At 44.6% G+C, this 27,279-nt stretch overlaps 2 protein-coding genes across 2 annotated transcripts in view; one reads left to right on the top strand and one right to left on the bottom strand.

Moving 5' to 3' along the window:
• STK4 (serine/threonine kinase 4) overlaps positions 1–7,137 on the bottom strand; it is a 77,018-nt gene extending 69,881 nt beyond the window's left edge. Inside the window, exons 1-2 of the mRNA XM_084645552.1 lie at positions 7,003–7,137; positions 1,449–1,529 (exon numbers count right to left, since the gene is read on the bottom strand). Coding sequence (XP_084501678.1) covers positions 1,449–1,529; positions 7,003–7,034 — 113 coding nt within the window. The 5' untranslated portion in view covers positions 7,035–7,137. The remainder of the gene's footprint in view (positions 1–1,448; positions 1,530–7,002) is intronic.
• A 5,813-nt stretch (positions 7,138–12,950) lies between these two features.
• Positions 12,951–23,734, top strand: TOMM34 (translocase of outer mitochondrial membrane 34). Its single transcript, XM_084646383.1, has 7 exons — positions 12,951–13,151; positions 14,470–14,569; positions 18,131–18,283; positions 19,530–19,699; positions 20,512–20,659; positions 21,619–21,745; positions 22,589–23,734. The coding sequence occupies exons 1-7, from the start codon at positions 13,001–13,003 to the stop codon at positions 22,691–22,693; spliced, it is 954 nt and encodes a 317-aa protein (XP_084502509.1). The 5' UTR covers positions 12,951–13,000; the 3' UTR covers positions 22,694–23,734.
• The last annotated feature ends 3,545 nt before the right edge of the window (positions 23,735–27,279 follow it).

The following is a 27,279-nucleotide window of genomic DNA, read 5'->3' as shown; positions in this document are numbered from 1 at the left end:
CGTAAAAGAATAAATGGACACAAATCAGATGTCAAGAATTATAACATTCATAAACCAGTCGGAGAACACTTCAATCTCTCTGGTCACGCAATCACAGACATGAAGGTCGCTATCTTAAAACAAAAACACTTCAAATCCAGACTCCAGCGAGAAACTGCTGAATTGGAATTCATTTGCAAATTGGATACTATTAATTTAGGCTGAAATAGAGACTGGGAGTGGCTAAGTCATTATGCAAGGTAGCCTATTTCCTCTTGTTTTTTCCTACCCCCCCTCCCCCCAGATGTTCTGGTTTAACTTGGATTTAAACTTGGAGAGTGGTCAGTTTGGATGAGCTATTACCAGCAGGAGAGTGAGTTTGTGTGTGTATGGGGGTGGGGGGGATGTGAGAAAACCTGGATTTGTGCTGGAAATGGCCCACCTTAATTATGCACATTGTAGGGAGAATGGTCACTTTGGATGAGCTATTACCAGCAGGATAGTGAGTTTGTGTGTGTGGTTTTTGGGAGGGGGGTGAGGGGGTGAGAGAACCTGGATTTGTGCAGGAAATGGCCCAACTTAATTATCATGCACATTGTGTAAAGAGTTGTCACTTTGGATGGGCTATCACCAGCAGGAGAGTGAATTTGTGTGGGGGGGTGGAGGGTGAGAAAACCTGGATTTGTGCTGGAAATGGCCCACCTGATGATCACTTTAGATAAGCTATTACCAGCAGGACAGTGGGGTGGGAGGAGGTATTTTTTCATATTCTCTGTGTATAAATAAAGTCTGCTGCAGTTTCCACAGTATGCATCCGATGAAGTGAGCTGTAGCTCACGAAAGCTCATGCTCAAATAAATTGGTTAGTCTCTAAGGTGCCACAAGTACTCCTTTTCTTTTTACTTAATTTATGTTCTACATTTTAATATTTGAATTAAGAGTTGATAACAAAAAATGTTAGACAATTTACAACTACTTATGTTTTCTGATTCCCAATACTTTCCACTAGGAATGCTGATTCTTTGTCTACTTTGATTCAAATTGAGGTCACTGCTAAAAGGTATCATTAAAAATGCAGCTCCAAAGCCAACACTCCCATTCACTGACTTGAAATACTGAACTAGCAGTACATATGTCTATAAAAGAGTTTTGATACTGTCTTTATTGTTTTATCTAGTAAAAAGTTTGTTTATATTAGGGCTCTATCAAAAAAAATATAGATTTTATTTCCTGAGTGTCCCTTCAAGCATTTTTAACAGTTCCCCAGTTTAAAATTGGTGTTTACACAACTCAGAGCTTAGATGTAGGTGCTTCAATTGCAAGAAATATATTCAAAATGCCACCGGCCTCAAAAAAAATTTCTCTGTTAAAAACAAAAAAAAACACAACAGGTCTTCACAAATAGTTGGCCATTACGTGTATATGTTCTTGGACAGGTTTACATTCTCCACATTGTCTCAGACACTCACCCTTCTCCCAGCTTCTCCAGTACATCAAATACTTCTTCTGGTTGCTTTGTCAAACTATCTTCATCTAATTTCTTCAGCTGCCTGTATACATATAAAGATGTAGAAATCAAAGAGTTTAAGATTCTGTAATTTGGTTATTTCTGAGAACAGAACTTTAAGTAAAACTCATTTTAAACCATGCAACTCTGATAATTTGACAAAAATACATTTTATCTTACAATATAAAATTTAGTCTGCTTGAGGAATAAAATACAGTGGTTAGATGTAGTGTGAAGTAAACCGCATTTAGCACAATCAGAACACCAGGTAGTGCTATTTCTTATTACTACAAAAGGTAGTACAGGGGGGCAGCGTTTTATCAAGCACAAAGATCTACATTTCCTCTCAGTGGCAGGAAACAGTAAGTAGTTCAATGGGGGGAGGGATAGCTCAGGGGTTTGAGCACTGGCCTGCTAAACCCAGGGTTGTGAGTTCAATCCTTGAGGGGGCCATTAAGAGATCTGGGGCAAACATTGGGGACTGGTCCTGCTCTGAGCAGGGGGTTGGACTAGATGACCTCCTGAGGTCCCTTCCAACTCTGATATTCTATGATTCTATGTAGTATCAGAATATATTCAGGATCATTTCCACACCATTTGAACATCATGATGTCTACACAAAGCTTGTACCAAGAGCCCACACAAACATTAAATTTATTTTCATGCCTTTGGGGGGGGGGGTGCTTTGTGATGCACAAAGAAAAGGTTTGTTGGGGGAGGTCTTTTCCTTGCTTATTTTTCACATTTTAAATTCAGATTTTGTACATCTTGGAAGACTATGAATGACTGGAGAACTGGTAGGATAATGACCAAAAAAAAAAAAAAATTAATGAAACGGAAATCTCATTAACTGAGATAGAAAGTGATTTTTAGTCAAACTGCTTAAGTTTCCTATAGTTGAAACACTTAGGAGCAAAGATGCCTGAGTTAAAGATTCCTATGCTCTTTCAATTTTAAAATAAACCTTCTCAATCATCACAAAACAGCAAGAAAAGCACAAAGCTGGTCTTTGCAGGTTACTTTTAACATACGCTACATACAATCACTACAAGGTTCCGAATATTCCATAAGGCCATAAGTTCTTAAAACCAATCCTTTAGAATCCACTAAGTGACATATAATAGCCACAGGAAAAGATACATTGTCTCCATTTAAACCCAAAACAGCCCAGTTGTGGATCCAAAAGTCAAGCACAACCCCGTTATTAGCCAATTTTGATTCCCACACTTAAACCATGTTTAGGATGAAGTATGTGTGTAAGCCTATAACTTACAAATAAACATCTGATGGCTTCTATGAGCTGGAGTTACTACACATCAAGACAGCAAATACAGTTTTTGTATTTGTGATACTAAGGTGGCTCATCAGACGCTAGTACAAAATGTAAAAAGCTTTGATGAAGTTTTTGAAAACCAGGAATAGAAGCCACGCTGTGCTCATTTTCTATTATGTTTATATACAAAAGCAATATAGCAGAAGCAGTACACCCATGCGTTATATACAATGGCTTCCTGAAACGAAGAAAATATTACAAACAAGCAGACTCAGGAAATGGCGAAATACTGAAAGTAGTCACTAGCTTCTCTGCAAAGATAGGCATTAAACCAACAGTACGTTACTTGTTTGAAAGAAAAAAAATCAGTAAATAGTCACCATATAAGTCACCATTTCCAAGCAGTGTGAAATGTGGAAATCTAAAGGACAGATACTATACTAAAAAAAGCATCTAGAATGAGACCCAACCATTAAGTATCAAGCTAGAATTTTAGAAAATCCAGGCACTACATAAGTTCATTAGAAGCCAACTTAACTTCTGGTTTCAGAGTGGCAGCTGTGTTAGTCTGTATTCGCAAAAAGAAAAGGAGTACTTGTGGCACCTTAGAGACTAACCAAATTTATCTGAGCATAAGCTTTCATGATCTACAGCTCACTTCATAGGATGCATCTTAACTTCTGTTTCTACAGACACCACCAGAATACTCAGATTCTGAACTCAGAAATTCAAGTTTTATTTCATCATTACTAAAAAGTTCTGAATCAATGATGAGTGAGCCAATTCATTTAGAATATCCTATATTTTACAGTGTACATTTTTAGAGAGGGTTGAAACTATAAAACCAGCATTACTGTATGGACACGAACACTCCAACACTGTATGGACACCCACTCCATCTGGGTCAAGTATAGTTAAATGTTTGCATAAACAGTTATATAATAAATGCACATTTCTACTAGTAGAAATGTTACTCCATCATTTAAAGAAAACAACTGCTATCTACACCACAGAACAAAGGAAGCTGCCTCTTCACTTCATCATTCAAATATACCGTTAGAAGCAGCTGCAAGCTACAGATAGTATTTTGACAAACTGAAACTTCATTCAATTGCTGAGATGCCTCTAAAATATCCCCTATCTCGGGTTGCTCAAGTACAGCCTGCAGTGAAATGATAGGAAGGTAACAGCTTTATTCAAAGGTTTCACTGAAATCCCAAGATATAACTGGTCTTTACATCCAACAGATACTGCTGTAGCTGACACAAATAAGATAAAGAACACTGAGGGACATAAGTAACAGTATACAAGGTTCTGTGCATAACTGTAAAGAACAAACATCTTGTCATCATGCTAATTAGTTTGCACTACAACTAAACATTTTGACCATTTAATGGAATAGCCAAGAGTGCAAAGAACTAACATAATTTCACTTTTTGCCAAATATACATGCAATAGTGACCTTTACTGATGTATAACTTATTATTAAGGAGAGACATCTGCAATTAAACATCTAATTCATTATTGACTAATTATGCCTGATTCCCCCCCCCAAAACCAATTCAAAAAGAACCTGACAGCAGACTTGACATCTCTTAATACAAAAGGTGAGGGGTTTTTGTTTTTTGAATGCAAGACTTATGCTTCCATTTTTCAATAGAAAAGGTTTGAGTCATTTGTTTTTCCACAACTTGACAGGGTTTCCTCAAAGGGTGGAGGCCCAATTATGCTAACATTGTTTTCACAAATTCCCATCTCTGCAAGCCTGATCCCACTATTAAACTAATCTAGTGGCAAAAAAACAAAAACCAATTAATGTTTTAATATTCCAGGCTTCTACCCCCCTGGGGTTCTCTTTAAAGCAATTTGATGCCCCTCATTCATTCAAAGTGTTGCCATTGGTTATGGTGTTCTACAGCTAGTCTCCATCTCTCCCCCTCTTTTGTTCAAGTTCCTCAATCTTACAAATGGACATAAGAAAACTGAAAAATTCTAAGAACATGTGGACCAAGCAGATCTAACCTAAAAGATAACACTGTGTGTAATGTCACAAGAGATGTACATTAATGGAAACAGAAAATTACCACAATCACCTGCAACGGCCACCACAAGTGTGGCAGAATTGTTTCTAAGGTATTTTTAAAGTGCATACCTCCTTGATCTCTAAGTGCTCATTTGTTGGGAAGCCAATTTTCCCAAATGTCAGATAAGACATGGCAATTATGAAAGGTATGATGGAGTTCATGTGTGTGCACGTGTATAACAATAAAATAAAACCCTTAGGTACTCCCTTAAGGAGAAGAGAGTCTCTAAATCATCATCACCACTTGACAGACTTAGTATATCAAGGTCCAGAAATATTCAGTTTCTGGATGCACAGAAATGTAGACTGAAATTTATTTGTGACTAATCAATTAAACAGACATAGCCAGTTATTTCATTGCGTAGCACAGAATTTACCACCAACAGGAAAGTCCACAGGTTTGTTTCCCTCAACGAAATAATTTAGCAACAACTCCAAGCACCATACTCTCCTAATTAACTGATGTTTCATACAAAAGAAAAATTGTAGATACATCAGTATCCCAGCCAGTGTAGTCTTCCCTACTGGATTACAGTAAAGAGGTACGATAAGATGAGACCAGTTTTTCTTTGCTTCTTTCTATAATTGTAGCCAGCTTTTTTTAAAAAAATTATTTTTCTTGGTACCTTGTATATCAGAGATATTTTGATTTTTTTTTTGTTTCCTTAAAACTGCAAAAAAAAATATTCTTAAAAGAGGGTTATAAAACATTTCTTTGGGTCTCCCACTGTGTGTTTGGTTGTCTGTTTAGACTGTAAATGCCTCAGGGAAAGACGACTATCTTCTGAATCTTCTACCATCCTGAACAGTGTCACAATTTTAACATACCTGTTTGATGGTCATAAGACAGATGCCTTATATAGAGGTATCTTTGCTGAAAGATATGTGGCTTTTGTTTTCAAGGTTTGGTGTCCCTAACCCCTATTTGACAGAAGCTGGGAATGGGCAACAGGAGATGGATCACTTGATGATTACCTGTTCTGTTCATTCCCTCTGAAGCACCTGGCATTGGCCACTGTCGGAAGACAGGATACTGGGCTAGATGGATCCAGAATGGCTATTTTTATGTTCTGCTTACCACATTTACATTAAGTAGTTTGCAATTACTCCAGGTTACATCTTTCTTGTGTAATATTTAACCTACGGAAAAGTCTTGAAGTCTCTTACAATTAACTTAGGCTTGAATAAAGACTGGGAGTGAATGTGTTATTACACGAAGTAAAACTATTTCCCCTTATTTATTTCCCCTCCTACTGTTCTTGTAAAGTGCTGGAAATGGCCCACCTTGATTATCACTACAAAAGTCCCGTCCCCCCCCCCCCCTTGCTGGTAATAGTTCACCTTTCCTGATCACTCTTGTTACAGTCTGTATGGTAACACCCATTGTTTCATGTTCTCTGTGTATATAAAATCTCCCCACTATATTTTCCACTGTATGAATCCAATGAAGTGAGCTGTAGCTCACGAAAGCTCATGCTCTAATAAATTTGTTAGTCTCTAAGGTGCCACAAGTACTCCTTTTCTTTTTACTAACACAGACTAACACAGCTGCTACTCTGAATCCTATTCTTAGCTTTCTATGACTTGTGGGAGTGTTAGAAATTCATCAAGGGATGATAAACAACTGAAGGAAAATAAATGTAATATGTACGGAGCCCAAGTATAACAATTACCTGGATAAATCTAACACTCCCACTGCAATAGGGTCCATGCACCAATATTAGTGAAGCTGTAGTGATACATGCTGCCTGAGGGAATTTTTAGCCTGCGGACAAGAGTCCTGTGACGCTGGTTGCTATGTCACCCATCCCACGGCTCCCTGCTCTCTCTGGGAAAACCTGGTATATCTAAGGGATGAGTCACTTATGAACCTGAGCTGATTTTAGAGGATTTAACCTTTCAGTGGGCAGGTTTTTTATTTACATTTCCCACAGCGCCACCCACCTCATCTCCCTCCCCCACCTCCCACAGACCGACCCCCACCTCCCCTCATCCCCCCCGCCTCCCACAGACCGACCCCCCCCCCGGCAACCCTCAACCTCACACAGACCGACCCACACCTCCCCTCATCCCTCCACAGACCGACCCACACCTCCCCTCATCCCCCAACCTCCCATGACCCAACCCCTAGTCCCGACACCCACAGCCCAAGCCCCTCACCGGCGCGGATTGCGCAGCTGCACGGTCTCCATGGCGCCCTAGAGCAGCAGGGCAGGGGGCGCGCTCATTCTTCCATGACTCCAGCCGCTCTCTCCCGGCGCTTTTCCAAAGACACTTCCGCTTCACTTCCGCCTCCTCTCCACACACCGGAAACAAGGGGCGGGGTTATCGTCACATGGTCTTATAGAAACCGCTGCCTCTCCCGCCTCCCGCGGCCGCAGGGGCGTGGTCCCTCCACTGGCTCCGCCCCTCCCCACTCAAGAGGCGGTGCGGGCAGTTCTCTTGTTCATCGCTGCGGGCTGCCTCAGAGTCAGCCACCGGAACAGGGCCGTGCATTAAGGGCTGGAGCAACAATTTCCCAGCAGCCCCAGCGCCTCCACCTATTTTGCATACCAGTTTACATATATTTAAATATCCAATCGGATGAGTATCATCCTGATTGCATGAGGCAGTCACTTTGAGGCCCAGAACTCGGGAGTATGGACGCTGAAGCCCTTTTGTCTCTGCCCTAGGAACCACCCCCATCCCTTCAGGCTCTGCTCTGGGAGCTGGAAGTAGAGCCCAGCAGCCCTGTTTCCTATCCCTCTGCTTTCCCATCCAGTCAACCTTCTCCTGAATGTGCACCAACCTATTATGGTTATTGGGCGACAGAGGACCTTAGCTTGCCCAAAGTTAATGGCCCTTAACCAGTGGAGAAGGGCCATTGAACCCAAGTAAATTGTGGGGACAACAAATGAAAAAAGGGGGACAGGAGTTACGGTTAAAGGTTAAAAATCAGGGAACTGGAAGGGCAGTCTGAGCAGAGAACTCCCAAAAGCACCCACTGCTCCTTAAAGGTATCTAAGGAGTCAATGGATGCTACCCAGAAGACCTCTGCTCGCAGGCGTAACATAACAAGGGATCAGAAATAAGCCTCACAGTTGCACAGCACCCCACCATCCAGCTTCCTCCTTTTGGTGTGATGGATGGCCATCTTGGCCAGCGCCAGGATAAAGGTGACAAGGAGGAGGTCTCACAACTTTGTGGGCCCATGGATGGGATGTGCATAAATGAGAAGGTGTAGGGAAAAGTGGAGCTAGAATCTCAGTAAGAGGTTCTGGAGAAGCTGGAAGAAGGGCTGCAATCTGATGTGCCATACATAAATGTGCACTAAGGTCTCCCTCTTGCTGCACAAAGGACAGGTGTCAGGGGAGTTTGTGAACTGCACCAGGTACATACTTGGGCTCATGTCCCTATGGAGGAGCCACCAACTCTCCAGCAGGCCATGAAATCAGAGCGGAGTACAGGCTGGCCACTGGGGTGAATGTGCTCCAAGCTGCCACTGGGGAAGATGCTCAATTATTCGCACAAGAGAACCAGTGTGACTGGTGTAGTTCATGAACACTATCTCCAGAGGCTAAAGCTAATTGCAAGAGGAAGGGCAGGGCTCACCATGTCAGCCCAGGAGAAGTGGGAGCTCCCCTCTGTTATTAGCAGAAGAGGGAGTAGGGTGACCAGATGTCCTAATAAAATCGAGACTGTTCCGATTTTTAGTTTTTTGTCCCGTGTCCTGACTGATGCATGGTTGGGATGCCATTTGTCCCGATGTTGCAGCTTTGGCCACTCCGGCGTTTTTTTGTTTTTTGTTTTGCTTTGGCAACTCGGCTCTGGACGCTTTTTTTTTGCTTCCCCCATGTGTCCCGATATTTTGTCCGTTTCTTCTGGTCACCCTAAGAGGGAGTCAGAAGAGACATATTTACTCTCTCTTCTCCCTTCCTTTAATCCTTGATTGGCTCTGATTCTTCCATTACAAAGTTAACCCCAAGAAATGAATAATACCAGGTTCCTGTTTACAGCATACAGCAGTAACAAAGATTGCTCCTTGCTCCATATTTATATAATCATAGAATCATAGGACTGTAGTGGAGGGATCTCAAGAGGTCTTTTAATTCAGTCCCCTGTACTCCTGGCAGGACTAAGTATTATCTAGAGCAGGGGTGGCCAACCTGAGCCTGAGAAGGAGCCAGAATTTACCAATATACATTGCCAAAGAGCCACAGTAATATGTCAGAAACCCTCCATCAGCTTCCCCCAACCTGCCTGCTCAAAGCACCTCCCACCCACCAGCAGCCCCGCCAATCAGCACCTCTCTTTCCTTCCCCATCAGCTGTTTCGTGGTGTGCAGGAGGCTCTGACCGGGAGGGGTGAGGGCATGGCAGGCTCAGAGGAGGGAGCAGGAAGGAGTGGAGTGGGGGCAGGGTCTGTGGCAGACCATCCCTGACAGGTGTTTGTCTAACCTGCTCTTTAAAATCTCTATGATGGAGATCGCACAATCTCCCTAGGCAATTTATTCCAGTGCTTAACCACCCTGACAGTTAGGAAGTTTTTCCTAATGTCCAACCTAAACCTCCCTTGCTGCAATTTAAGCCCATTGCTTCTTGTCCTATCCTCAGAGGTTAAAGAGAACAATTTTTCTCCATCCTCCTTATAACAACCTTTTATGTACTTGAAAACTTTTGTTATCATGTCCCCCCTCAGTCTTCTCTTCTCCAGACTAAACAAACCCAATTTTGTCAACTTCCCTTCCAATCATTTTTGTTGCTCTCCTTTGGGCTTTCTCCAATTTTTCCACCTCTTCCCTGAAATGGGGTACCCAGAACTTGACACAGAACTCCAGTTGAGGCCTAATCAGCATGGAGTAGAGCAGAAGAATTACTTTGTTAGTCTCTAAGGTGCCACAAGTACTCCTTTTCTTTTTGCAAATACAGACTAACATGGCTGCTACTCTGAAACTTCCCATGTCTTGCTTACTGTTGACTCAAATGGCCCATCTTGATTATCACTACAAAAGGTTCCCGCCACCCCCCCTCTCCTGCTGGTAATAGCTCACCTTACCTGATCACTCTTGTTACAGTGTGTATGGTAACACCCATTGTTTCATGTTCTCTGTATATATAAATCTCCCCACTGTATTTTCTACTGCATGCATCCGATGAAGTGAGCTGTAGCTCACGAAAGCTTATGCTCAAATAAATTTGTTAGTCTCTAAGGTGCCACAAGTGCTCCTTTTCTTTTTGCGGATACAGACTACCCTGAAACCTGTCATATTTAGCTTGTGATCCACTATGACACCCAGATCCCTTTCTGCAGTACTCCTCCCTAGGCAGTCATTTCCCATTATAGTAGAATACCAGCTCTGCTATAGTTAAGATTAAGATATTCATAGATTTTTAAAGTCAAAAGATATCATTATCTAATCTGACCTGCATTACACAAAGAACCTCACCCAATAATTTCTGCATCAAGCCATAACTTCTGTCAGAGCTATAGCATCTCTATTAGAAATGTAGCCAGTCTTGCTATAAAAACTTCAAGTGATGGAGAATTCACCACATTGTTCAAATTTTATTCACTATTCAAAATCATTGTGCAAACAGTCCTTGGTTTGTAGACTGCAGGGAGGGCGCTGGTGAGTGTTGAGCCCCATGGGCTGCAGCAAGGGAACTGGCTGGCAAGGGCTGTAGGGGCCATGGAGAGGGGCACTTCCACTGCATAATGATTACACTTGGGAATGAGGGGCTCCAGGAGCTGCAGCAAGGTAGCTAGTTGGCTTCAAGGAGCTGATATAAATGAGGAGGTGGGCTCTGAACTCCCCAGGGATTTGGCAAGGGGGTTGCTGGTGCTGAGCACCAGGGGGACGCAGCGCTGGGCTAGTGAGTGTTGGGCACCCATGGGATGAGGTGAAGGGGCTCGTGGGTGTTGGTCACCAGGGAGATGTGGTGAAGGGGCTGTTGGGCGTTGGTCACCAAGGGAATGCAGCAGAGGCTGCTGGGTGTTGGGCACCAGCGGGTTGCAATGAAGGGGCTGGTCAGCATTGGGCACCCATTGGATGCCGTGAATGGGCTGGTGGACATTGGGTGCCCGTGGGATGCGGTGAAAGCGCTGGTGAGCATTGGGCACCACAGGGATGTGGTGGGGTGGTGGTGGGTGCTGGGTGCTGGGCACCAGAGGATGCAGCGAGGGGGCTGATGGATGCTGAGTACCAGGAGGATGTGGCAAGGGGGCTGGTAGGCATTGGGCTGTGGAGAGTGTGCAAGTATGTTTTGGGGTCCAAGGAACTACAGTGAGGGGCCAGAGGGTGCTGGGGAGCTGTGGTAAGGGGGTGAGAGGCATGGAGCTGAGGGTTCACGGTGACAGGTATGGAGCTGAAGGCAGGGGGCTCAGGAGAGCTGTGGGGTGAGGGCTGACGGCGCGGAGCTGGGGGTTGGGGAAGCTGTGGAGTGAGGGTTGACAGCACCGAGCAGCGGGGGGTCGGGGGAGCTGTGGGGTGAGGGGAGACGGCACAGAGCAGCGGCGGTCGGGGGAGCTGAGGGTGAGGGGAGACGGCACAGAGCAGCGGGGGTCGGGGGAGCTGGGGGGTGAGGGGACACGGCACAGAGCGGCGGGGGTCGGGGCACCTGGGAGATGAGGGGAGACGGCACAGAGCGGCGGGGGTCGGGGCAGTTGGGGGGTGAGGGGAGACGGCACAGAGCGGCGGGGGTCGGGGCAGTTGGGGGGTGAGCGGAGACGGCACAGAGCAGCGGGGGTCGGGGCAGTTGGGGGGTGAGGGGAGACGGCACAGAGCGGCGGGGGTCGGGGCAGTTGGGGGGTGAGGGGAGACGGCACAGAGCGGCGGGGGTCGGGGCAGTTGGGGGGTGAGGGGAGACGGCACAGAGCAGCGGGGGTCGGGGCACCTGGGGGGTGAGGGGAGACGGCACAGAGCAGCGGGGGTCGGGGCACCTGGGGGGTGAGGGGAGACGGCACAGAGCAGCGGGGGTCGGGGAAGTTGGGGGGTGAGGGGAGACGGCACAGAGCGGCGGGGGTCGGGGGAGCTGGGGGGTGAGGGGAGACGGCACAGAGCGGCGGGGGTCGGGGCAGTTGGGGGGTGAGGGGAGACGGCACAGAGCGGCGGGGGTCGGGGCAGTTGGGGGGTGAGGGGAGACGGCACAGAGCAGCGGGGGTCGGGGCACCTGGGGGGTGAGGGGAGACGGCACAGAGCGGCGGGGGTCGGGGGAGCTGAGGGTGAGCGGAGACGGCACAGAGCAGCGGGGGTCGGGGCACCTGGGGGGTGAGGGGAGACGGCACAGAGCGGCGGGGGTCGGGGCAGTTGGGGGGTGAGGGGAGACGGCACAGAGCAGCGGGGGTCGGGGCAGTTGGGGGGTGAGGGGAGACGGCACAGAGCGGCGGGGGTCGGGGCAGTTGGGGGGTGAGGGGAGACGGCACAGAGCGGCGGGGGTCGGGGCACCTGGGGGGTGAGGGGAGACGGCACAGAGCGGCGGGGGTCGGGGCAGTTGGGGGGTGAGGGGAGACGGCACAGAGCGGCGGGGGTCGGGGCAGTTGGGGGGTGAGGGGAGACGGCACAGAGCAGCGGGGTTCGGGGCAGTTGGGGGGTGAGGGGAGACGGCACAGAGCGGCGGGGGTCGGGGCAGTTGGGGGGTGAGGGGAGACGGCACAGAGCGGCGGGGGTCGGGGCAGTTGGGGGGTGAGGGGAGACGGCACAGAGCGGCGGGGGTCGGGGCAGTTGGGGGGTGAGGGGAGACGGCACAGAGCGGCGGGGGTCGGGGCAGTTGGGGGGTGAGGGGAGACGGCACAGAGCGGCGGGGGTCGGGGCACCTGGGGGGTGAGGGGAGACGGCACAGAGCGGCGGGGGTCGGGGCACCTGGGGGGTGAGGGGAGACGGCACAGAGCGGCGGGGGTCGGGGCACCTGGGGGGTGAGGGGAGACGGCACAGAGCGGCGGGGGTCGGGGGAGCTGGGGGGTCAGGGGTTGACACGGTCTCTCTCCCAGCCCCCTCTCTTGAGGCCCGCCCTGTGCCAGGGAAGCGGAGCCCCCCAGGGGCAATTCAGCGGAAGGGGCTTGCAGCTCCCGGCTCGGGGGAGGTGCTGGGGGCGGGGAGCGGGCGTGGCCGGGGCGCAGCGGGCCCCGCCCTGTGCCGGCTGGCAGGAAGCCGCAGAAGGCTCTGGAGCAGAGCCCGCGGCGCATGGTCGGGGCTGGCTGTTCTCCGTGCTCCATGGCCCCCGCGGCCCGAGTCTCCGAGCTGCGCCGCGCCGGGAACGAGCAGTTCCGCAACGGCCAGTACTGTCAGGCCGCCGCGCTCTACAGCCAGGCGCTGGGGCTGCTGGAGGCGGCAGGTACCGGCCGGCCCGGCCCTGAGCCGCGCACAGCAGCAAGCGGGCGGGACTAGGGCCCGCGCTGGGGCTCGGGAGCGGGGGCGCAGCTGTTCTGCCCAGTGGTGAGGCATGCGGGTGCGGAATTTACCTTCCCTCCAAGCTACGCCTCCCCTTGGGGCCCGGGATATGAATCCGCCCGCCCCCAGCCTCCTCCCGGGGTGCTGGTACTGGGGGGTGAAACCACCTTTCCCTCCCCTAAAATCACTGCTCTTCCCTGGCCTGTGGAGTTGGGGGGGGGGGTGAAGCTGCCTGTCCTTCCACCCCCCCCCCCCCCCCGCCCGTGGGTGCAGGGCCGCTTTCGCTCATTCTTTTGAGTGGTGGCAGCCTGACGTCGTCCCAAATGGAAGATGGGCCCCATGCCTGTTCCTTGTACATGCTGGGGCCTCAGGTAGGTAGAGGCCTTGAGCCAGGTAGATGCAGGGAAAAGGGAGAAGATCCCTGTTGTGTGACCCAACAGCTGAGCCCCAGATCCGGTATTTATATGAGTGCCCACTCAAATACAAATCGCCAGGTTGCAGTAGGACTTCATCCACTCAGCTGCCCTGGGTGGCTTTAAATAGTTTCATATAAGAGACAGCAAATGGATGCCCCTTTAACTGCCTAGATGACAAAATGCCTACAGGGCACCAGACTGTGCCCCTACATGGAATAGCTTTATGTACCCATACAGTATGACATTATTGCCCTGTATGTGTACTCTCGGTCTGGTAACAGAGGGTAAAGGAACAAGCTACAGTTCTTTAGGCTCCAAACTTGCCCTGCCATAAAGTTATGAGTGTTCTTGAAACTCTTCTGCAATCCAGAGCATTTCAGTAACTCTGGCTACCACCATATGCTGTCTCTGCCGACTGCACCATTGAAAATGCCAAATTACTGAATCATATATGGACAGGTGAGAGAGTGATGTGGGCTTGGGAACAGGGCAGTTCTGAGCTCCAAGCCTGTATCTGACCCTAACTTTGGACTTAACCTTTCTGCTTCTCTCTCCCTATCTGCAGAACAGGAATGATGATGCTTTTCTACCTCTCAGCAGGCATGAGGATTAATTAGCTAATGCTTTGGAGATGAAAAATGCTGAGTATTATTGCTGGTACTGATAGTGATATCAGCAGTAAACCTCTCTGTTCTCTTTCCCCAGCTGTGACTTCAATACCTGTAATATCCACAGCACGTGGAGTCTTGCTTTTTGCAAGAAACTTCAGATGAGTTGGCTTTAAGGTCTATTGAATAAACTGTTTCACACTTCACGGTTTGATTTGTTTTCTGTCTCTGCTCTTAGGGGAGAAGAATGCTGAGGAAGTGAGTGTCCTCTATTCAAATCGAGCTGCCTGCCACTTGAAGGATGGAAATTGTAGCCTCTGTGTTAAGGACTGTTCAGTGTAAGCATCTTCTGTCTAGAGAAAAGCTGTATTTTTGTTTTGAATGATACAGGATTGAATATAGTATCTGCTATATATGTCCCCTGTTACTGCGTGATGATATTTTGTCCTAGCATAAGGATGTTAATCAATCTTTATTGGTCTCTCTTCTACTCTCTTATGAACATTTTTACCATGTTGCATCAAGTAGGGGCAGAGTCTGCTCTACACACGGGTGTAACTGAGAACTAGATTTGGCTCATAATTTAGAAAGAGTTAGGCCAGGGACCCTGGTCACCTCCCATCCCCAAATTCCTCTTTCCCAAACACTTGTAATGGAATATGGCATGGTAGAGACTTGCTCCTCAGTAAGCAGCAAATTTAAGACTAAGGCTATGAAATCCTAGACAGGCTGGAAAAGCCCACATAGCTCATCTAAGGTATGCCTAATGCCCCACAAAAAAAGTGTTCTTAGCTAACTTGGGTTAGCTAACCTGAGTTAACTCTGGTTTAAAATAGCAGTGATTACACAGCAACTTGACATAACCCTAATCTGCCCCCCTCCATCTCTGCAGGAAAACAGTAGCCAGATGCTCTTGCCTTTAGGCAACAGTTTGTTTGTATAGCACCAATAGCATGTTACATGTACACGCAGCTCTGAAGACAAAGATTCTGCCTTAAACAGCTTACCACCTTCTACGGCTAGTGCAGTGGGATTCTGTGGTTGCCATGTCAAGATTTCTTTATAAATCTTAGAAATGCAAAGTTTAAAATGTTTGAAGTGATGGTGTAACCATCTTGGTCCCAGGATATTGGAGAGACAAGGTGGGTGAGGTAATATCTTTTACTGGACCAACTTCCGTTGGTGACAGCGACAAGCCTTCAGATTTAAAATTTTTATTAAAGCGAATGTTAAAATAATTATATAATACATAGGTTGAGAAAAGAGTGTCTATACATCTGGGTATAGTGCTTAGATTATCCACAAATACAAAGTTTGTTTTGAAAAATCATATGATACATAGAGTACATAATCAGCAATAACCCAAATTTTAGGTGAATAGATTTAACAATATAGTTTAGATATTAGAATCCGAATACCCAGATACATCACTCATGAAAAGTTGTACAGAGATTTGGTTGTGGAAAGCAAAATACATCAATAAGTGGAAATTGCCCCCCAGTAATAAAGAAGAGCACTGTATAGAATTCTCAAAGTCTGAGAGAGGTATTCTGAGTGTCACAGTTAAATACAAGGTGGAACAGATTGTTAAGCATAAGTAGTACACAATATGTATTAACTACACCTCTGTATAGCTCGAAAGCTTGTTGCTTTCACCAACAGAAGTTGGTCCAGTAAAATATTACTGCACCCACCTTGTTTTTCTCTAAGCTTAAAATATGACAGTTGAGCAGTTTTTTTCGAATAAATTATTCTGGTGTGGATTGGTTAAGAGCCTTCTGCCTACCCTAGTGTGTTTCATATGCAACTGAATGGCTATGTACATTGATAGGAACAAAGTTTAAAACCCTTTTTAATGCGAATGGAATTATTTTAGCAGTGTGGAGAACCTGTTGCAGCAGGGAATGAGCCATTAATTTTATTTGGAGCAGAATACTTTCACATAACCTTTGTTCTTTGCTAAACAGTATGGCTGTCAATTAATTGCAGTTAACTTACACTATTAGAATAGAATACCAATTGACATTTATTAAATATTTTTGGATTTTTTCTACATTTTTCAAATACATTGATTTCATTTACAACACAGAATACAAAGTGTACAAATAATATAAAGCTCACTTTATATTATTTGCACTGTAAAAATGGCAAACAAAAGAAATAGTATTTTTCAGTTCACCTCATACCGGTATGGTAGTGCAATCTCTTTATCAGGAAAGTGCAACTTACATACGTAGGGGTTTTTTTGTTACATAACTGCACTCAAAAACAAAAAAATGTACAACTTTAGAGCCTACAAGTCCACTCAGTCCTACTTCTTGTTCGGCAAATCGCTAAGAGAAAATAGTTTGTTTATATTTACAGGAGATAATGCTGCCTGCTTCTTGTTTACAATGTCACCTGAAAGTGAGAACAGGCATTCCACATGGCACTATTGTAGCTGGCGTCGCAAGATATTTACGTGCCAGATGGTCTAAAGATTCATATGCCTCTTCATGTGTTGGCCATTGTTCCAGAGGACATGCTGATAATGCTCGTTTAAAAAATAAAAAATGTGTTAATTAAATTTGTGACTGAACTCCTTGGGGGAGAATTGTATGTCTCCTGCTCTGTTTTACCTGCATTCTGCCATATATTTCATATTATAGCGGTCTCGGATGAATACCCAGCACATCTTGTTCATTTTAAGAACACTTTTGCTGCAGATCTGACAAAATGCAAAGATGATACCAGTGTGAAATTTCTAAAGATAGCTATAGCACTCGACCCAAAATTTAAGAATCTGAAGTGTCTTCCAAAATCTGAGAGGGATGACGTATGGAGCATGCTTTCGGAAGTCTTAAAAGAGCAACACTCTGATGCGGAAACTACAGAACCCAAACCACCAAAAAAGAAACTCAACCTTCTGCTGGTGGCATCTGACTCAGATGATGAAAATGAACATACGTCAGTCTGCACTGCTTTGGATTGTTATCGACCAGAACCCGTCGTCCGCATGGACGCATGTTCTCTGGATTGGTGGATGAAGCATGAAGGGACACATGAATCTTTAGTACAATTGGCATGTAAAATATCTTGCAACGCCAGCTACAACAGTGCCATGCAAACGCTTGTTTTCACTTTCAGGTGACATTGTAAACAAGAAGCAGGCAGCATTATCTTCTCCAAATGTACACAGACATGTTTGTCTGAGCGATTGGCTGAACAAGAAGTAGAACTGATTGGACTTGTAGGCTCTAAAGTTTTACTTTCCTTTATTTTGGAATGCAGGTTTTTTTGTAGATAATTCTACCTTTGTAAGTTCAGCTTTCATGATAAAGAGATTGTACTTGTATTAGGTGAACTGAAAAATACTATTTTTTTTTTACAGTGCAAATATTTGTAATAAAAATAAATCTAAGCACAGTACACTTTGTATTCTGTGTTGTAACTGAAATTAATAAATTTGAAAACTTAGAAAACATCCAAAAATATTTAAATAAATGGTATTTTATTATTAACGGTATGATCATGCGATTAAAAAAATTAATTGCTTGACAGCCCTACTAAATGGGCCTTTGTGACTGTCACTGGGAGAAAAGTTTAATATTTTCTTCCTTTAACTACTGGCTATATTATCACAGAAATTAGAGATGGAAACCTTCACCAAGTCCCCACTACTGCAAGATTTGTTCCCTACAATGCAGTATGTGAATACAATTTGAAATATAGCCACACATTTCAAGACTTTGCCTTTGAAAATTTGGGTCATAGACAGTTAAGACTCAACAAGCTCCCAGGTGATATGGTACCCATGTGGGAGAATCTGATATTAAAAAACTTGACCTTCTGACTACCTTTCTGATGAATTTAGCTCAGGTGGCCCAGTGAGCTGTGTTGCTTTCTCCCCACTGATCTAGTGCTCTGGACCTGGTCCCTTTTGGAATCAAACCCCTACTGAGGCGGGCAGCAGCCTATGAGGCTCTGGAGAGATACCAGTTGGCCTATGTGGACTACAAGACTGTATTACAGGTTGATTGCACTGTACAGGCTGCACACGATGGTGTCAACAGGTAACTCCTAACTCCATACTGTTACACAGACCAGAATGAAGACTTGAAAGTACAGCAGAGCTCATTCAGCTGCCTCTGCGAATCTCAGCCCCACTTAGCTGGGACGATTGCTTGGGAGCAGGTTGGGTGCATTGGAATGCTTTGTAAATGGCATAGATCTGATTGTTATGCAGCCTAGCACTGTTTCTGTGGTGTGAGTTCTTTGGTGATATTTGCTGCCAGCACTAAAGCTGTCTGTTCCCGTCAAGTTGCTACTTCCCTTTATTATAGCTGGGGAATTATTCCATTTGGCCATGGAAGTTTTCCATATTTTATATAATGTTTATTTTTAGGCAGCTAACCAATTACAAGTGGCCACGTTCCAACCTGAAGCCTCCTTAGTACCTTTCTGTTCCCAAGAGCAGGTCTATATGAACACAGTGTGGTCTACTAAACTAGTAAGCCTCTGTGCTGCTCCATATCTTCTTATGTTTCACAGCACCGGTGAATTCTAGTAAATTCATAGCTCCCATCCTAGCATATCTTTTTGCTTTTGGTATTGTCAATACTGAGAAGAGACTCCTTTCATTGAAACCCTTTATGTAGAGCCTAGCTTTGCTTTTCGCAAAGGGAGAGAGGAACTGAGCTGACAGAAGTTGGCAAAAAGGGCCCTGCAGAAGAAATATGGAGAATATGTAAAGATAATTCATTTTAAGTTTCTTGCGAAAGAGTGTATACCATTAAATTAAAAACGGCTGTTTGTGGTAACTGGATAGTCTTCTCTTTTTTTAAGCTTCCTTTCTGAATGGCATTACAGCCACAGACTTCCTCTGTTTATCTTCTTATTGCCCGGAATATCTGATCTCATGAAGCAGCATGGCATTGTGGTTCAGACCCAGAACTGAGATTCAGGAGGCCTCAGTTCCAGTCCTGGCTCTGTTACTGACTCACTGTGTGACCTTGGGGACAAATCATTTAACCCCAAGGCCTCTGTTTTCCCACCTGTAAAATGAAAACACATCTACCATGGGTGTATGTGAGGTTTAAGTCATCAAGTGGCAAACACTAAAATGACAGTTTTCTTACCCTAAAGGCACGTTTTCCTAACTATACACAGTTAGCAGGGTTGCATGCACAGCAGTCACACAGTATTTGCCTGCAGATGCTCAGTTAGGAGCCTGCCTGTTGAAACTGAGCACTGTCCTGGAAAGATGGCCTGTTCTGCCAGCAGACTTGGTAGCTACACAGCCTATATCTCTATTTCCAGAATGACAAAAGCCCTGTTGGAGAAGGATGGCCTTGAGTGGCGCCAGAAGCTCCCACCAATCCCTTCAGTTCCTGTTTCTGCTCAGCGAAGATGGGACTTTCCTCCTGCAGGAAGCCAGGTGGCTGCCCCAAGACACAAACCATATGAAACTGCATCTCTAGAAAAACAAGGTGAGCCTTTCCCATGTTTAGATGGCACATGGAGTTGTGGGACTGAGATGGGACAGTAAAGTACAAGGCAAATGCTAAACTTGGTCTGGTGCTTAAGGCATTGGCCTTGGTCTCAGGAAAAGTAGTCTCTGTTCCTGGCTCTGCCACAGACTCCGTGTGTGACCTTCACCAAGTCACTCAACTGCTCTGTACCTCAATTCCCTGCCTCTACAACGGGGACAACATAATACTTCCTTTCTCCCACCATTTGTCCATAATGGTAAACTTTTTCGGGCAAAGATTCTCTTACAATGAGTTTATCCATTGGGGTGCTGTTCTTGCTTGGCACTTATATTTTATTATAGTAAAGCCTATAATAAATACTAATAAACCAGTCATTCCATTCTGTATCATGCTGCGGACAAGCTACCAACTTGGGATTCTTGAATTCTGCTGAACAAGGAATTGATGGGATTGCAGCTTAACCCTGATTTAAGTACAATTCAGAGAGTAAAACCAGGTGTGTGATTCTCGCCCTCAGCCTTCTGTGGCCTTGATCCTTTCAGGCAAGTCTAGCCATCTCTTATTCTCAGTAAATCTATGGTGCCCCATGGTAGCACTCAGATATCTAGGTGGGTTTCTGTCCAAAGATAGTCTTTCCACAGAACAGATTTCTCTGAGAGAATTCAGGCTTTTCTGTGGTTGCTTAGGTTTTCATACTTAAAAAGTAGGGTTTTTAATTAACTGTATTGATCACTGCCATTAACAAATGTGACTGCTTAAAGCTCTTTCATTTTTACGTAGCAGTATGTTCTCTCAAATACAACTTCCAGTGCCTACTGCTGCTATGATTGAAAGAGCAAAAATTTTGAAGCAAGAAGGAAATGAACTTGTGAAGAAAGGGAACCATAAAAAAGCTATTGAAAAGTACAGCGAGAGTCTAAAACTCAGTAACCAGGAATGCACAACTTACACCAACAGGTAACGTACAAGCACCGATTTACCATATTTCCCTTTGGGGGGCTCTCTTTAAGTAATTGCAGTAACTCTTATCAAGTTTGGACCCAACCCTGCTGTCTGATGCCCACACACAGCTCCCACTTAAATGAATGGGAGCCAGGTGCATGCCTGAGGGTAGAATTTTACCTTTAACGTTTATCAGTGTTGTGGTCAGAATACATAGCTTGTGCAAGTGTGTGGGAGATTAGGGGAAGCATTTTCTCCTCATAACAGATGTTTGCTCTGCAAGTGGAGATGCCTTTATTTTCCAAAGTGGCTTTAAGGAGCCTGTATGGAAATTCTCAGCTTAAATTGTTTGGCTTTTACTTCTTTCAAATCTTTAGTTCTGTTTAGAATGTTCTGTTTTTGATGGTGCCTGCTCTCCACTACCTACAAATAATGGTGTAATGACTTATCAGAAACCTTTACTGCTTGTGGTGCATTTGAAGGCAGCTGCAGAGAACCGAGAACCTTCCAGGACAGTACACACAGAAAATCGTAACCTTAGAAATTCTTAAAGCGACAGCTGGGGACTGAAAACTATTTAAGAAAATTATTAATTCTTACAGATTTGTGGAGCAATTATTTTATCGACTCCCCTTTTAACCAAAACGAGTTTTGAGCTCAGGAAACGAGAAGATCCTTGATAGTACCTCATTCTAAGTTTATAGAGGAGGCTTTTTTATTAAAGAGAAGCTTGTGACTGGGCAGGGGTTGAGATGAGACCTGCTGTGGGTACACACATGCTGCACAGTAAGATGCTGTCTAGCCTTGTTTTGAAAAACCTTTTTAATCTCTACCAGTCAGTGCAGGGTTTGTACAATGAGACTTTCTCCATGGAAGAAACCTGGCTAAGATTGAATATAGTGCCCCAAAGCAGGGATCATTGTAGCCCACCACTTGAAGCCTAAAACCTTTAACTACCATTGTCTGTGCTCCAGAGCTCTTTGTTACCTGTCTCTGAAGCAGTACAAGGAAGCAATACAAGACTGCACAGAAGCTTTGGAGTTAGATGCTAAAAATATTAAGGCGTTTTACAGACGTGCTCAAGCATTTAAAGAACTAAAGGTAAGTAACTGCAAACAAGTTTCAGACCCCTTTCAGGACTGGGATAGAGAAGCCATGTTCTCACAGGCATCACTGAATCTTGAATCCACAACTGTGGAGTTTCCACAGGCCTTTTATAACTTGCCTCTGTGCAAAACAACTACAAATCTGCTACCTGACTTGGAATCTCCCTTCACTATGTACCACACCTTAGGCTAGTGATTTCACTGGCTGACAGCTCCATGGATGTGTGTGGATCTTTCTTTGGGAGAAAAAAGACCTGAATCAGGGTGTTTGTCCTTTTTATAGGTGTCCTGCAAGTCAGGTTTTCTGGAAACAATGCTTGTATTACCAAAAACTTACAGTCATGGTTCTTAGTAAGTCAGTAGCAGCTACCTTCACCTTTGTGTGGATTTCTCATTTGCTAGCTTCAGGTTTCTTGGTGTCTTGAGTTGCCTGATAATTTCCTGGAAACAGCTAGATCCTGTGTTTGGGGCACTGAAAATGACTATAGAGGGAGGTTTTGGCAAACAGCCTAGATCTTAAACTACAGCTAATTGTGGCATTCTGCACTATTTAATCAGTTAAAGCAGCTCCTGTTATAACATGTAATCTAGGTGTAATATTAGACTGACACTGGAGCAGGTTAATGCATCAGCTTCACCTCCCATATAAACAGTGTCTTTCTAGTCCCCAATTTATGTGCATTACAAAACAGCTATGCAGTTGTCAGTCTCTTCTGTGAGAAGCACATGTGAAATAGAAGGGGCTGTGGCAGGTAGTCCTTCAGTGTGTGAGCTTTTAAAGGCCAAGTTTCAAAAATGTTTGCATTTTCAGTGTTCTAAAAATGTGTTTTGCTTCTAGGATTACAAATCAAGTATGGCTGACATTAATAGCCTTCTGAAAATTGAACCAAAGAACATAGCTGCACAGAAACTACTGCAAGAATTGAACAAGAACTTAAAATAAAAAGGAGCATGAAATCTGTCTGCTCTTTACTGCAGAAGACAGGCTTTCCTTTTAATACTGATACAGGGGCCCAACACTGTAGGGCCAGCTTTGAAATCTACCATCCTGATTTGCCGAGTAGTAGCTAGTTCTCTACTGCTTAATTACACATACATTAATATGTACCATCTATATCAAAACTGGTATCTCCTTGTAAGATCTTTATAAATTTTAAATGACCCTGTTTTTGAGAAACATTCAGGTTAATTTCCTTGGTATAAGGTAATTTTGTAAACTCATTATTTATTTAAGTTAATCTGTCTGCCAAGATGGGTGTGGGGGCTAGGGCTCCTCTTCTGGCTGGGGCATGTCTTCAAAAGTAGTAAATTGAGTTTATGGTAATGTGCTCAAAGTGGAGAGAAGCAGATCTGCTGTGTATACTGCTTCTGCTTGCTTAAACAAGCCACTTACAAGGGCTGCTGCATGAGAAATTAAAGGCAGGGTTTCCCTAGCACAGTTCCAGACTCTCTTTTAAATATGAGGTGAGACCACAACAAGAATAAATGACTCAGGTGTTCCCTGTCTTAGCTGGTGCCTACTTGCCCAAAGCTGCTTTTGTTTAGAGTAACTGTTCAGAAGCTTGCAGCTGCTTCCACATAGCTCTTATCCCTCACAAAAACAGGCATCAAGTCTTTAATTTAAAACTGCCTTGGTACTGTATTTGTGAGCTATCTTCACTGCACTTGAAGTTTGGGTCCTAGCAGCTTTGAACCTTTACAACTTCTATCTAAACGTTTTAGCTTCTGTTTGTGTCTTGATGGCCAGCTGCTATTACTGCTGGTACAGGGAAGAGGGTGTATGATGGTATCCCACATGAGGCCTCTGACGTGAAGAACTATCTTCCTCTGTTAGACTTATGAGCATGTTATACTCTGATTCTTCCCATCGAGTAGTGGTAATGAGTTACTTTTAATCTTGAGATCTAAATAGATAACAGGATGACTTGTTTGGCAAAGCTACTGTATGAACAATGCAACCTCTATTAAAAGCCAGCATATGTTACAGCTGTGTGTGTGTTTTTATTAGAATTGTGTATTTGACACAAGGCTCTGGGTGTACTCTGTTACCATAATTGTTGCTGGGACAGGGAATATTTCACCACCATAAAGTACTATTTTATTTGTCCTTATGGTCAAGGAGCTTCCATAATTCAGTATCACTGCAGAAGTCTCATTTATGCACTGCTAAAAACACTATTTTCCAAACTTCTATCCCAGTGTATGCTTAGGATGTTAGATTGTTGCATGGGCAAAAGAGAAGCCTTGCACTTTAGCTACACTGTAAAACAGAAGTGTTAACAAATCTGAACTGGAGATATTTCCAGGACATTAACTACAAGCAGGGCTTGATTACTTACATTGAAGTACCGTTAAAGAGTCTGCTTTTCTAACCTATCGTTCCCCCTGCAAATTGAAGAATATGCTATTTCCATTCCTAATCCCTTGTAGGGTTGGTGTGGCATGCCCTTACTTTCTCAGGACAGATCAATATTTTAGATTCTATTTACCTCTACCTTAACTGAGTTCAGGAATTAAAAAATGCTCTCATTGTGTTAATGGAATGAGAATGTAGCTACAAAAAAGCTTTTGGAGAAGGCTGGGAGGGAGGTGCTGCTGCCTTAGCTGGGTCTAGCTGAGGATCTATTCACTCCATAGCCACACAGCTGTGCTGTAATGCTTCACCTTTCATTGTAAAATCACTGCTTGCCTTTGTAGCAAACAGGAGCTGCATGCAGTGATGTCTACAGCAAGCCTAAAACAGTAGGTCCAAGAGGCCCTGTTCATCTCACCATAGGCTATTTATGCTATAGCTATACTATGGCTATGCTACTGGAGACACAAGTATCTGTTAGGTTTCATCTCCCTGTGCTGCTAGGTCTGCCTGCAGCTGCCTCTTCGTCTGCAGTCTTTCCTAAAAGAGGGAGCTGATTGGATAACAGCACCATGTTCCTCTACTGGCCTACAGACAAAATGCTAGGCAGCAGGTGGTTAGGGAGCCAGTTAAGAGAAGTGCATGCTGGTTAGCTGGACTGCCTCACAAGGTACTGACCTACTGAGGCTGGCTATAATCTCCTTTCCTTGGTACATGTTGGGGGGAAAGAGTTTGAGTCAGGCCCCCTGTATAACTTTGGAAGAGCAAAGGCTGACAGAGTGAAGCTGCGCTACTTGGAGAGAAAAGCAAAAAGAAAAACCCATCCTTAAAAATAAACTGTCATTGAGTATTTTCCACTGAGCTGCAGCTGGTGGTCAGGGGATAGAAGTGAAGAGTGGTGTATGGCTGAGTAAATTGATATTGCCATGCTAGTTACAGGTTGGTGCTATTGAATTTGGTCTCACTGTTGCACGTTATACATGATCTGGGCTCTAAGGCTGTAGGCCAGTAGCTCTCAACCTTTTCAGACTACTGTACCCCTTTCCGGAGTCTGATTTGTCTTGCATACCTCAAGTTTCACCTCACTTAAAAACTACTTGCTTACAAAATCAGACAAACACCATAAGTTTCACAGCACACCATTACTGAAAAATTGCTGACTTTTACCATATAATTATAAAATAAAATAAATATTGTACGTGCATTTCAGTGTACAGTTTATAGAGCAGTACAAAGTCATTACCTGTAGGAAATTTTAGTTTGTACTGACTGCTCTGGGGCTTTTTATGTAGCCTGTTGTAAAACAAGACAAATATTAAGAGGAGTTGATGTAGCCCCTGGAAGATCTCTGCATACCACCAGGGCTACGCTTACTCCTGGTTGAGAGCCACTGCCCTAGGCCATTACTGTTTGGTGTACAGGTGCCTGTTACACTCTCTTTACCACAGCCCAGCAGTGTTTAGATGGGAAGAATCAGTCAATCAAAAATGAAACAAACAGCTTTCTATTACGGAGCCTAAGCTCCAGATACTAACTGAACACATACATGCTCAAAGCAGAAGGGAGCACAGTGCATTCATGGAGAAGCTTTTCACAGAAGTTAGCTGAAGGACCCCATCAGAACACAGGAGAAAGGGAGTATCAACTCATCAATTCCTGTTAGGCCTTGAGCCCAGGACAGAATAGGCTATTTCTGCTAAAGCTCAGGAGTGGCTCTACCTAGGAGGTAGCAGTTACACTCACTCTTACAAGTTGATTGCTGCTTATAGACCTCAGCTTCCCTCACATGGTTTTTAACATCTCCTCTCCCCCTTCAGTTGTATGCAGTAAGCCATACATCTTTGCCATCTCTGACTAGGAGGGACATAGTTTAATGCTAAGTGTTTCTACCCGCCAGTTCAGCTCCAGCTCTGACTAGGGTGTTACAAGTAAAAAGGTGCATTATTAATTACTAACATTTCTGCAAGCAACAAACAGCCTTTGCCCAAGAGAGTCCAAATATTGAAACAGCAAAACTGGCTGCAATTGAGAAGGGAGGATAGAATGAAGAACATGACATGACATACACATGTTTGTAACATACTTAAGAATCCGTTGGTACAAAAGGTATTATGTAAATGTAGCAGACTAACCCAGTCACTGCTGTTGGAAACCCTCCCATTCACAGGAGTTGCCATACTTGATAGACCTCAGCTCTGATCTAGTCTAGTATTTTGTCTCCCAGTGCAGCCAGTGCTAGATGCTTTACAGAAGATGTAAGAATGTCACACTAAGCAGATATGAAGTAATCTGTCCCCCACATTAGTTCTTGAGCTCAGTGAGTCGCACAATTTGTTTGCCTTTGTTAATAGGTATTTTCCTTGATCAGTTTTGAATTTGCATTTCATCGAATGTCTCCTTGTTCCTGTGTTAAGAGGCAGGAAGAACAAACTCCCACTCTGCCATCTCTTTAACATTCACTTTTCCATATTTTATATCCCTTCTTATCTACTTTTTAAGATTAATGATCCCAGTCTTTTCAGTCTCTCGTGTTTTTCCAGTTACTCCCCCCACCACTCTCATGGCCCTTCATTTCTGCAATATCCTTTTTGAGATGGAGTGACTAGTACACTCAGTATTCCATATGAGGTTGCACCAGTGATCTCTGTTACATGGAAAATAAATTATGTAGAAAGAATGTTAAGGTTGCAGAGGCAAGCACTCAAGTTAGGAAATGCCAAAATTTAAGGTTGACAGTACAACCTTACCTTAGCACCCCATGTCATTGTGCATTCATTAGTCTATAATTCCATGATCACATTTCCCCCCTGCCCCAAACAGCGTTCAGCAAAGGCAGACACCCAGCATGGAACATGCCAGACTATAGCTGTTTGGGCAAAGTTACAAGCAACTGAAGGAATGTGTCAAGCAACCTTAATTATAGGCAGCACTACCTGCTGTGCCTAGAATAATGTTATCCTGATATTTTCTATATTGGACATTCCATTCTTTATGCATCCTAACATGTTTGCTTATTTTGACCACATCTGTACATGGAACAGAGGTCTTCATGGAGCAGTATACAGTGGCAAGTAGGCCCCTTTCGGGACTGCATGCAGCTAAGTTAGAACCAAGACAGTGATTTATTTTTTTCCCCTCCCGTACACATCACTTTGCATTTATCAACACTGAGCTTC

Source organism: Lepidochelys olivacea (genome assembly GCF_965140295.1).
Source record: "Lepidochelys olivacea isolate rLepOli2 genome assembly, chromosome: 13".
Lineage (NCBI taxonomy): Eukaryota > Metazoa > Chordata > Testudines > Cheloniidae > Lepidochelys > Lepidochelys olivacea.
Note: the sequence above shows the minus strand (reverse complement) of the source record. Positions and strands in the feature narration are given on the sequence as shown.